This window comes from Apteryx mantelli, chromosome 9 (genome assembly GCF_036417845.1).
Source record: "Apteryx mantelli isolate bAptMan1 chromosome 9, bAptMan1.hap1, whole genome shotgun sequence".
NCBI lineage: Eukaryota > Metazoa > Chordata > Aves > Apterygiformes > Apterygidae > Apteryx > Apteryx mantelli.
The window spans coordinates 13,108,300-13,120,913 of NC_089986.1; the positions used below are offsets into that span (position 1 = coordinate 13,108,300).

The following is a 12,614-nucleotide window of genomic DNA, read 5'->3' on the forward strand; positions in this document are numbered from 1 at the left end:
TTGTGGTAACTTACATTTCCCTACTCATTTGGGATCCTTTTTTTCCCTGGGGTTCAAGGGCATGTAGGTCTGGACTTCAGCTGGCTACATCCAAGGTGTTTGGTCATTGCATTCTTGTTCACTGTCCAAGATTTCAGTGCTCCTTAAATACTCCAGATAATTTTAAGCCGTTTCAGGACTGACCCTAGGCACTTTGGCCTGACCGCCCAGGGTGTTGCTGGCTGCTGAAGGGTGCAAGCTGAATGCCCCGACGGCGATTGCTGCAGGGCGACCGGGGTTTGGTGGGACACTTGCCCTGGCACTGGGGCTCCAGCCCCCCCCAGTCCTCGCCAGGGCTGTCGCAGACAACTGCAACCAGCGGATGGAGCGTGTGGTTTTATATCGAAACAGGATGCTGTCCTCTGCAGCGCCTCGCTGGCCTCGGGCTGACCTGGACTGGCCTTGCTTGCATTTCTTGTGGCTGGCAGAGCTGCTGGCCATCCTGGGGCAGCTCCTTTTCTCTGAAAAGGGACTTTTGTGCTGAAATAAAATGGGGTGAAATGTGCTTGCTGAAGTTCTTGTTTCTTAGCTTTGAGAAACAAACTGGGTTTTTCACTTCTTCCTTTTTCCCCTTCCTTTTTAGCCCTTCTCTTTCAGTGGTCAAGTAGAAAAGGGCTCAGGAGAAAGAGGACTGCCCCATGCAGTCAGCCAGATTCCAGCTCAAAGATAGAGAAATTGTTTTTTAAAGTATCAAAGGATCTTTTTTAGTTTGAACACTTCCTTTCTTCCCGCGGCATCGTGCTCTCGCTGACCACTGCTGCCTGGCCCTTGCCACATCCCTGCTTAGCCTCATGACACTGTACCCCTTGCCGCTGTCACTGCGTTTCAGCCGCAGTGCCGAGGGCCTTGCTAAGGGCAGGATTTTCTCACTGCCTCTTTTTAATGAGCCCAATTCATGCTACTTCGAATGACCCTGTAGGTTTGGCTGTTGCGGTTTAAAGTGGGTAGCAGTGGGAAGCAGGGCTGGCCTGGGGAAAATCTCCTTTCTGAATGCTTTGCTAACCCCAAAATGTGCAATCCCCTTCGGCTGGGCTGAAAGGGATTCACCAGCATGAGTGGGGAGCGTTATGGGAGCGCAGGGTTGTGGCCTGCCATTTTCAGACCCCTTAAAGGCATGCTTATTCCTCATCGCCGTGTTTGAGGGCCACATGGAGAAGGGGGGAGCAGGATCTCCCTGTGGCTGGTGCCGGGCCCTCGGCCCCGTGGGTTCACGCCGGTGTCGGGCTGCTTTCCTTCGTCTGGAGACAGAAGAGCTAGCGCAAGAGCCAGGGGGGAGCTGTGTGCATCCGGCCGGCTGCCAGGAGGGCTCAAAGCCTGCCCGAGGCACGGGGCTGCTGCGGGGTCGGGGCCAGGCTGCTTGGCGCCAGCGGCTGCAGTGCCGCGGTGGCACCCGTTGAGCTCCATCACGGTGCTGCATCTCATTCCCGCCCAGAGCTGTGCATCTCGCTTTCCCCCGCAGCTGCAGCTGCCTGCGCTTCGGTGCAGCGAGATTGATCTTTTCTTTGCTTTCTTCTTTCTTTCTTTTTTTTTTTTTATTCTCAAGCAAGAAGAGGGGAAAAAAATGTTCTCACTCTTGTGGCAGAGCAAGCTTTCCATCAGCACTCTGCTGGAGAGCTCCCGACTCGCCCGCGCCTACCGTTTCTTCTGAGCGCACTGGCGGCTCTGCGCTCACCTGCGCTTCCTGGCCAGGTATTGGGCCTCATCCTGCGCCCCTACGGCCACCGGAGCCCCATGCGCTCAGCACTGCCCAGCACCTCCCAGGGTTAGGGCTGCCTGGCAGCTCTGCGCTGACGTTATGCGTTTCAGTGGGTTATTTTTAGCCCCAGTTTCAGTAGGTGTCTGGCGAAGCATGGTCCTGCTCCTGCAGCCCTTGACACTGGTGGACAGGATCCTCCAACCTCCGGATGGAGCAGCTGCACCAGCCTGGAGATAAATGGTCTGGCTGAGCATGGGAAGCTGGACTTTGCCTGAGTCAAAGGGCATCCAGGGTTAAATCAATGAAAATGCAGCCTCTGTGTTAAATTGGTGCTGGAGGAAGAGCTGAGGGTCCCTAAATCAGCCAGAGTTGGAGAATCAGCTGGCAAAAATACAGGGTGCCCTGATGCTGCCTCTGGAGCAGGCGTGTGAGCCCGGCCGTCCCGGTGGTTCTTGACGGGTGGCTCCATCAAGGCGAGAGCCCTGCACAAGGCTTGCATGGGCTCACATTGCACCAAAAAAGCGCATGTTTGCCCAGCAGATGAAAAGAGGTTTTCTGTTTCTGCCTTTCTTCCACAGAACTGGCGTTTTCTGTATTCCCACTGCTCTGGGACACACCGCATTGAAGGGCTGAGTGGGAAAAGCTCGCGTCTCAGCGTCGGGGTCTTTCCCAGCCAGGCACTCTTCCCAGCATGTGTCAAAAAAATTCTGCCTTTCAGTCTAAATTTAGCAGTTGTTTTCTAGTGGACACGTTGCCTTCCCCGCCCCAGAAAACAACAATCCCCTTACGCCTCATTTCGAGCGTGTATTGGAAAGTGTGAGCAATTGTGCTATGATTTTAGTCAGAGACGGTTGCCAGCCGGAGCTGCAGGGTGACAGCGCGGGGACCGTGCAGTGCAGGCATGATGAGCCAGTTTTTCCTGCCAATCCCTAACTCAGCGAGATGCAATCTCTGTAGAGTAATACCTGTCACATCTTCCACCCCTAGAAACCAAAACATTTTGCAAGTGCTAAATAACCCTCCCCACACCCATCCGAGCTGCGTGGTGTCACTATCTCTGTTTTACAGAGGGTAAAACAAGCTGTCAAAGGTTTTCTCCAGGCCAGGCGAGAAGTGGTAGCAGAACTGGGGAGGGAGCCCAGGGCTTGCAGTCCCACAGCTTGGCATTGCTGTCGGAAATGGGCTCTCAAGGCCCCATCTCTCCGGGGCCTTTGGGCAGGGAGCGAGGGGTTACTCTAAGAGCTCCTGGCCAAAAATCTGAATTCCAAAAGTTCATATAAAATTGCTTAGATATGTTCATAGAAGAAACATCCATTGAGGGGTTTTAAACTCACAAATGCTGCTTGTGGCTGAGCCACTGGAGGCAGGAGGGAAAAGTTTCATTGCATGATGGCCTGTTCAGACTCTTTTCCTTCACCAGCTCCATTCAGGAGACAGGACACTGATGTGTCTGCTCCAGCTCAACCCCTGGCATTGCCCGCCTCCTCTCCAAGGGAGCTAGTTGCCAGGACTGGCTGAATTATTTTTCATTTTTGCTTGTCTTCTGGTCAGAGGAGAAGCGATGGTGTGGAGTCCTTGGCAGGGGTTTTTGTGAAGACCATGGCAAGCTCCTGTGCACAGCTGCATGGAGCGTGGCTGAGCTGGGGACCGAGGGGGTCTCCAAAGGGAATGAGGTTAGGGTGCTCCAATGATGCTGTGGTTTTGGAGGCTCAAAGCCTCTGGAAGGAAAAGCCTCCTTGGGATGAGCTTTCACCTTTTCCAGCGTTTGTTTTAATGAAACCCTCCACATTTTTCTGAATTCTTCTTTCTCTTCTCTCTTCTCTTCTCTTCTCTTCTCTTCTCTTCTCTTCTCTTCTCTTCTCTTCTCTTCTCTTCTCTTCTCTTCCTTTTCTTTCTTCTTCTTCTTCTTCTTTCTTTCTTTTTTCCCAAATGGGAAACCAGAAAATTGCAAAGGAAGAGGCAGTAACTACCTCGCATCCAGCCAGCTCCATTGTGTCGGGTGAAAAGCGCTTCCCTTGCAACCCTGCTAGGCAGCATGGTGGCCTCAGGCCAGGCCAGGCCAGGCTGCATGCAGAAGTGCAGGGAGGGGACAGCCCCTGAGATCACCGGCTTGCTCTTTAGCCCAAGCAGCTCACGAGAGAGGGGCGAAGGTGAAATGCCAGGAGGAAACTGTAAAAGAGCATGGCCTGGACTGAGCTGTCACCCCAGACTCAGAGCCCTGCCTGCTCCAGCTCAGAAAACTCCCTCCTTGACCATCCCAAATAAGTGGGCTGCATCCTTGTCCACTGTCCTGCCCGGTGCTGCATTTGAAAGCGAGATGTGAGCCAGCCCCAGCCATGCAGCTCATTTCTGAAAGTCTGGAAAATCATGAAATCATCATGAGAAAAGCATCCATCACCCCAATTATTAATTTTCCCCTGACGCTTTCCAAAACTGCTGGTGCACCGAGACTGCATTCAAGAGAAGCAAGAGGAGCCAGTGAATGGCACGGTTTCATTGCTGGTTATTTCCTATGTGTATATTAGTCAGCGAAGTGAGCAGGGAAGATTGCCAGGGGAGAAATTAAAGAAGTCTGCTGCAAAGGTCACCCCACCGATACCCCTGCGCTGGGCACCCACCCCTGCTCTCTGCAAAGCTAGTGGAGAAACAGGCCTAAAGAGGCCAAACGTCCATCTCTGTGAGGTCTCCTCTCCCTTCTTCTTTTATCTCCCTCCTTTCCATGTGCGTTGCTGGTCTCCCTGCTCCCTCTTCCCCCGTGCGCTGCCGGTGGGAACAGCCTCCGGGGCTACAGTGGCTCTGACACAGCCCGGCAGCTCAATGCCGGGAGGCTTGTCCCCTACACCAGCTGCCCACGCCGGCACGGGCACCGCGCCGGGGGGACCCACGGCGGGACCCTGAAACAGCCCGTCTGCGCGTGGGGCAGCCTTGGAGCCAGTGCACGGCCCTGTGTCCCCTGCCCCCTCCATCCCCAGGAGCTTCACGGGGCCCCAGAAACAAGCGGCAGCCCGAGCTCCGGGAAGCCGGTGCGGCAGAGGAAGCTGCCTTCCCGCCTCCCCACGCCCCGCGGTGCTGTGCCCGGGCCCCTCACGGGTCGGCGCGGCGGCTGGGTGCCTGCGTGGGAAGGGGCAGGCGCGGGGAGGGGAAGGGGCCAGGCCACGGCTCAGCTGGGAGCTGCCTGCGCGGAGGAGGAAGCCGGGGTGGGAGGAGGCGAGGGTTTCCCTCTGGGGCAGAGATGGGCACGTTTCATTTCCATCCCAGCCCCTGCTGCGCTCACCCCGGGGCCAGCCAGCTCCGCGGGGCTGCGGCAGGGACTGAAACGAGGACGGCCAGCCGGCAGGACTCGCGGCGCCGGCAGCACGACGGCACGCCTGCCCGGGGCAGGGGACCACGTTGGCATGGCTCTCGGCGTGGCGAGGACGATGCGGGGCCACGTGGATGCTGCCCTGGCCGGCCTCTGCGCCGCCCTGCTGTGCTGCGGCCCCGTCCTGGGGGGCTCCCGGCTGGGTAGGTACCCGGGGCGCAGCGCGCGTGCGAGCGAAGGCCGTGCCGTTCGTAGCGGTGGAAAACGCTTGCGGGCTGGGAGCTTTGTAGTAAAAATAGCTCCAGCATCAAGAAAGCAGAAAACCCAAAGCTTTTGGGTACGCTTGGCTGATGCACCGTTAGATATGAGATTAAAGCATGGAGCAGGGGCCAGGTCCTGAGCTGACACTCAGCTCATGGTGCCGGTGTATCCTGAGCCCCCCATGGGGACACCAGCCGCGGTTGGGGTTTGGCACTGAGTCCCTGGGCTGAAAGTCTGGGTTTGGCAGAAATACACAGGGCCTGGGGTTTCCTGTTCTGGCTTTCGCAGTTTCGGGCTGCACCTTCGGCTTTTGCCTCCTGGTTTGAGCTTGACCCTAACAGGTCCAGGGTCCTGCATGCGTTTCTGCTCGGGGCAGTTTTGGGAGAGGAGGGAAGGTGAGCAGGTGAGGCAGGGCAGCGTGATGAAGAGCCCTGATGAAACCTCTGCACAAAGAGCCCGGCCCCAGTGCACATGTTCCCACTTTCTTGGAGCCTGCCTCGTTTTGTGCTGCTGTTTTTCTCTCTTCCGATCGCAGACGCAGGGCTGAAAGTCCCTCACCTGTCCTTTCAGCAGGCATTAAATCCAGGCAGGGACAAACTGTTTGTGGGTTTGGTGCTAGAAAGAGGCAGGGAAACATGGAAAAACAACCTCTGCTTAAGAGGTTCATTCATTGCTGACAGCTACACTTGGTAGGAAGCAGAGACCCAAGCCTGTGGAATATTTCCTGTTAAAGACAAAAAACTCAAAACACTGAAAAATTAAAACTCTCAGGCATTGGCACAGCAAATGTCCGATGGGAACCTGGGGCAGTTCCCCAGCTCCTTCCGCCTTTTTAAAGTCGTTCATCATTTTTCAGTCCAGTTTTCCACCTAGTCCCACATCTGTTGAAGGAGCTGTCCCAGATCCACGTACGGTTAATAATCCCAAAATGGTGTTCATACTGAAGGAACTATGCCAAAGGAATGGGAGGGACTTTCTGGTTCTGCCTGTGAGCTCAGGGGCTGGTGTCAGTGGTGATCTCTGAAGAGTGCACACAAGTTTTCCAGTGGCAGGGACTTTTCAATACTTGGGTGGCTTGGGTTACATGCTTGGTCAGATAACCCATGTGAAAAACACTTCTTCCTCTCCTTTTTATTGCTCCAAACAAAAGTTAATACAACAGCTACCCCTTCCTGCTGGGTCGAGTTGTTCGTGCCTGGATGTTGCATGCTTGAGCAACTTGAACAGATAGAACGAGGGACGAACAGAGAGAAAGATAGGCCGGCTCATTATTGATAAGCTTATTATTGATAATTACTGCTAATGTGGGGCTTGCTGGGGAACAAAAGGGGAAACGGGCACTACTGTGAATCTGAAGCCTTGGCTTTGCTCAGGAGGTGGCGGAAGGCACCTGGCTCATGTTCATGGTGTCCCTGCTGCCCATGGCAGCAAGCGGGAAGGGGACGGGTGGCTGGAAGGGGATGGTGTCACCAGAGCCAGGTCACTCTGCCCCATCTGCTCGTCTGAAGCTGGGGATGGCTGGATACCGTGCCCAAGGCAGTACCTGCTGCTTTGCACTCCTGGCGGATAGCGGCGAGCTGTGGGCAGAGCTGGAGCACTGAGACAGGGCGTCAGGCACTCACTGGGCTCACATGCTGCGCTGGGGGCTTGGTTCCCCTCACTTTTGGAGGTGACATCAGCTGGAGGCGGGATGACTCAGATGTAAAAATAGAGCATAGATTTAATAATAGTACAACCCCCAAAGTCTGTTTTCCCTGTTGGAGAAATTCCTGGGGGTTAATTGTGGGTAACTGAGAGCAGAATTCATTCTGCTAAAACCATCCCATTGTATAGTTACTCCTGAGCATCACCCTCTGGCCGGCAAGTACACGTACCCCTTTGCTCAAGGGCAGAGGCATGGGCTAGTGTACGCTCCTCTGCAGTTGAGGTGATGCTCCAAACTGGCCAGGTGTTTGGCTGTCTGTCCCTGGCAAACCTGCAGAGCTTGACCCGTGGGTGAGCTGGAGATGCTGAGAACGGCATGGGGCTGGGCTCACACATGCTCATCAGCAGATTTATAAATCCCCTTAGGGGCCCTAAGGAGCTGAGGATGAAAGAGCTAAGAAATGCTGAGAAATGCATGGAGCTTTTGGCATAAAAGCGAGAAGCATCATGGGTCGACAGGGTTTTGGGGCTGGGAGCCCATCACACCCCTCTGTGGGTGCACTAGCAGGGGCAATAGTGGAGTCTCACTACCTCTTTATAACTTTGGTGCTGGCATGGGAGGCAAGGCTGCTTTTGGGGCCTGTGGCAGCCTGGGTGCCCACTGTAACCACGTCCTTTCTGTGTTTCTTCCCTCTCAAACAGTGACCTTCTTCCCGGCCATGTTAACTCTCCCTGCAGGTGGCTCAGCCACCTTCTTCTGCAACATCTCCCTGGAGAACGTCTCTGGCTTAGAGTACAGCCTCAACTGGTACAAAGAGACCAACTACAGCCAGCCCCAAAAAATCGCTGAGATCAGCCGTAACAACCCCCAGATGAAGACAGAGAAGTACCTGCTCACGAACCACACTCCTGCCTTCAAGATTGAGATCCTGAACCTTCACCAGAATGACTCGGGCTCCTACTACTGTGGGCTGATTGCCTTCTTCCAACCTGATAAAGTGATTGAGAGCAACCGGTCCCACCTTGTGGTCACAGGTCAGCCTGGGGGCTGGGCTGATGGGGACGGATCATCGGTGTCATCCCCTAGTGCTACCCCGCAGGGCCTAGCTGTCTGGATAGGGGTCGGGAACTTCTTCAGTGTCATTCAACTGGGACGAGCCCTGTGTGATGGGCCACGATGAGCATGGGGCCTCGCATGTGCTGACCACAGAGCAATGCCCTCCCTCTGCCCTGCTCCTCAGTCTGGGGGCTGCTTGTGGACAACTGCCAGCCGAGGCGACTTTGGCCCACATGCAACGTGCACTGGTGTCGGATGTGCATGGACATGGGGCACGAGGGGAGCAGGAGGGGACCTCCCTGCAGCCCAGGAGCCAGAGCCCTGGGGGTGCCAGGCAGCCCTGTGCAGATGCTGGCTCGATGCTCCTGGCTTGTGTGCTGAAATCTCTGCCCAAGCCAATGTCACCCCAAACAGCCCCATTGCAGCATGTGCTTCCCCAGGGCTTCAGGCTGCAGAGCAGTAGCTGGGGGGGTCTCCAGAGACAGCCCAAGATCTTTCCTGCCAATCAGGTGCATTATCAACCCTTTTGAGATCATTTCCTAGAGGGCTGTGTAATATTTCTACATGGACTTGGGGGACCAGAGCCTTGAGTGTCACACAGTGCTGAGAAGTGTCCCAGGGATGGAGAAACCCACATTTGGTGAGGTGTACAGCTGCCAGCTGCACTGCAGGCTCCTACAGCAGGCTGGCAGGCGGGGAGAGCAACCCAGCAGTACCCCAGCTGGGGAAGGATCTGTCATGTCAGAGGAAATCACAGAGGAAATCTCTGCTCTTTCCCTCTCCTTTGCATGCATGATCCCGGTCTCGAGACACACAGCAGCCTGTCCTCCTCCTCATCCACCCTGTGACTGGACCTGGCCCTGGTGTGGGAGGTCTCCCTCCTCCTGGGGCTGCTTCCCAGCGATGCTCTGGGGAGCAGCATGCCCTCATTGAAAGAAGGAGGCAGAAGACCCATGCAGGGAGCTGTCCTCATCCTTGAACAGCGCCTTCGTTCTGGGAGCAAGGGGCTTGCATCTGTGGGAGATGAGCCAGAGTTCAGACCCCTCGAGCAGCAGCGCTTGTGCAGATGTAGTTCTTCTGACATGGTGCCCAGGAGGGACGTGGGTTTGCATAGCCCTGTGGCTTGAGAGGCATCAGTCTCACTGCAGAACTGCTACGCCCTTGCTTGGCAGCTTGGAGACTTTTAGGGGCTGAAAGTGGCCTTTAGTGAAAAGGGAAACCGCTGCAAAAATTACCGTCTTGTCTCCTACCCAACGTGAGCTGATGCCGTGCCAGCCCCGGGACATGGAAGTGGCCAGGATGCTTGGTGGGGAGCATGCCCGGTGCAGGGCACTGCTGAGCATGAGGTTGTGCTGTGGGGCTGCCTGAAGGTGCAGAGCAGGGCCCTGGGCCCTTGCACCCCAACTCCCTGGCCAGCATGGGATCATCCTCACTACCTAAAAAGGGCTTTCTCCTACACATGCAGGAGGTGCAGGGCGGCATGGGGAGGAGAGGGACGTAGCACATCTGAGGCCAAAAACACCCCCCACTTCCCATGTTGGCCAAAATTCAGGGCCCTCAAAGGGATGGTGGGGCTGTGGCAGCTCATCTGCGACTGATCCCTTTTTGGGGAGACCCCAGTGCATTCCCTTCTTACATTTCACAGAGACTTTAGAGGCTACTTCACACTCCTGACGTGCCTTTTCTCCCTCCCCCCCTTTTTTGGATGGTTATTTCAGCAGCTCCTAAGAAAACAAATGCCACTGACGAGCCTCAGATAGAGGAAGGCAACCCCTCAGACCACATCAAGCCTGTGCTCATGGGCATCCCGTTGCTGGTTGGCGCTGTTGTGCTCCTGATCTTTGGCTACCTCACTTTCACTTACAGGAGAGGAGGTACGAACACTGCAGGGATCCTGCTCTGGGGGCACTAATGTGCCGAGGGGCTCAGGGCTCTGAGGGGGACCTGCAGGGTGATGTTCATCCAGCATACCTCACTCCTAGCTGGCAAGGGGGAGCTGGATGCCTGCCATTTCCTGGGGTTGGTGGGCTGGTTCACCATGCCCAGACTCGGGGCTGGCTTGGCCCATGACAGAGAGGCCACAAAGCAGAGGAGGGTGCTGGGGTCCTCAGGGGCCGGCCTGTGTTCCAGGGGCTTATGGATCACATGAGGAGGTGCCAGCCATCTCTCCCATCCCAGAGTAGTAGTAGGGTGGTTGGGCCCTGCTCACCCATGCATCTTGCCCGTCCTCCTTTGGGGCCCCTTTCTGTCTCCTTGCATCAGCGCCAGGGACATTTCCTTGGCCACAAGGGGTGGGCTCTCCCAGAGGGGCACCTGCAGCTTGAGAGGATGGTGCTGCCCAGGGGACCCTCAAGGAACTTCACCCCACTAATTCTAGCAGCACCTTGGACTGTGGGCTGGCACCTCAGAGGTCCTGGTAGTACTCGGGGTGTTAAACCCCGAGAAGAGAAAAGCAAAGTGTGGCGTGACAGTTATGGTGTCTAGCGCTCTCCGAGGCCGTGGGGACAGGGTCAGTCCCAGGCTTGGATGCTAATACTGTCTTGACACAGAAGTGTCTTCTAACCAAATGTGTTGCTTTGCAGATGTGCAAAAACCACCAAGTGAAAACGCACTGACGGTGAGTTTCCCACCTCTAACACCCTGCTCTGCTGCGGGGGAACGTCATGGCACTGGGGTGCGGGAGTGGAGGGTGCTGAGCCTCCCTTTATCAGACCTTCACAGACTTCTCACATCTCATATTTTCCCTGTTGCTGCTCGATCTTTTCTGCACAGCTACAGCTGCTTTTCTGCATCTGCAGCACAGCCCTGTCACAAAATCAGAAACTGCCTGAGGTAGGACAAGATCTCTCTCAAAGATATGTCAAAGATGGCCCTGCTCAAAGCAAGGCTATCTTTGACGTTAGATAGGGTTGCTGTAGGCAATGGTTGTGGGGGGATTTTTTTTCCTCATATGTTCAGCTGGAGTTTCCTTTGTTGCAACTTGCACCCATTCCCTCTCATCCTTTTGCTGGGTGCCACCACGAAGAGTCTGGCTCCATCTCTCTGATCCCATTAGGTAGCTGAAGACAGCAAGTAGGTCCTTCTTTGCCATCTCCTATCCAGGCTGAATGAACCCAGCCTTGGGCTCTCCTCATGCACCCTGTGCTCCAGCCCTGGCTGGCTCAGTATCCAACAGAGAGGTGAAGAAAGGACTCCTCGCACATTCCTTCCTTCAAAGGCTGGGCAGGCAGGGAGCCCAGCCCACGTGCTGGTGTCCCCTGTCACACAGCTCAAGGGCAGCTCTGAGCCCTGCGTGGCCCCAGCAGTGACCTTAAGTCTCAAAGCTCACATTCTGACTTCTCTTGGCAAATATCACCCCATGTCCTTCATACTGCTTTCCATCACTCTTGCCCTCCTGGCATGCTTCAGAGGTTGTCATGGCACTTGCTGTGAAAGGGGGCTTGTGCTGGGGATGAATAGGACCTCTAGATGGAGGATGAACCACTCCTGATGTAGTTTCCTTGCTCTGCAGAAGAAGGAGAAGCCCCCTGTGGTGTCTGTGTCCACCGTGGACTACGGTGTGCTGGAGTTTCAGCGGGACCAGCACACGCAGGCACCCCCTGAGATGCAGCTAGCTGACCAGACCGAATATGCCACCATCATCTTCCCAGAGGAGAAACCAGTTACACCGGAGCGGGGGAAGAAAAACCAGAACCAGAGGAGCTGGCAAGTGCAGCCACAGACCTGCTGAGGGGCTGGGCTCCCACAATGTACCTTCTCCCATCCTTGTGCTGCAACAGCCTCCCTGGAGATGGCCAGGCAGGAGCCTGTCCTGCACTGGCACCCCTTTTCTCTCCATGTCAGGCAGCCATCTGCAAGCCCTGCCACGGCTGTGTCCGGACAGAGACAGGTCCCCCCATCCCCTTGCTCCAGACAGTTTGCAGCTAGTGCAAACCAGCCTGCAGGGACTGGAGTGACAGAGGCGCCTGCTGTTGGAATTGGCACCTGACGGTCCCTCCCAGGTGCAGCGGGCACCATGGCCATGGGATGGGTACAAGATGATGAGGAAAGGTCTCTGCTAGCTTGTATTGCTGTGATCCAAAGACCTCCTAAAGACAGGGAGGATCAGATAGGGGCGGAGCAGGGATGCTGATGGGTCTCTGCACTGAAGCCTGCACTGAAGATCATGCCTTGCCCTCGGTTTTCTACCTCCACTTGCCACTCCCTCCCGGGAGCTCTCAGGATTGGCCAAGCTGCTTCCTTTGCCTGGGTCCACACCTACTGACAAAGCAAGATTTGAGGAAAAAATGCCTCTGAGTGAACAGAGGCATGAGCTGAAGTGACTCCTAGGGAGCTGCACTGACACGGTTGCCTCTGCCAGCCAGCAGGAGCCTGGGCTTGCTCGAGCAGAAGAAAATGGCCCTTTCCACACTGCGCTGCACTGCGGACTTCTAGCACTAGAGCAGAGACTTCCTGATGCAGAGCTATTTAGAAAGACCTGTGAGAAAGAGACAGTTGGTTTTCCTCATCTTTCCAGACGGTTTCCTCCTCTGGTGGAGGGGAAATCTGTCCATCTGTCCATGGAAGGAAGGGAGGAAGGGAGCTGGCCCCGGGACAGTGATGCTCTTCCCTGCAGA

At 55.7% G+C, this 12,614-nt stretch overlaps 1 protein-coding gene across 1 annotated transcript; it reads left to right on the forward strand.

Annotated features, from left to right (window-relative positions):
• Positions 1 to 5,130: 5,130 nt before the first annotated feature.
• PDCD1 (programmed cell death 1) lies at positions 5,131 to 11,728 on the forward strand. The gene is made up of 5 exons (XM_067301447.1): positions 5,131 to 5,239; positions 7,644 to 7,976; positions 9,717 to 9,872; positions 10,581 to 10,615; positions 11,510 to 11,728. The coding sequence occupies exons 1-5, from the start codon at positions 5,131 to 5,133 to the stop codon at positions 11,726 to 11,728; spliced, it is 852 nt and encodes a 283-aa protein (XP_067157548.1).
• Positions 11,729 to 12,614: the final 886 nt, after the last annotated feature.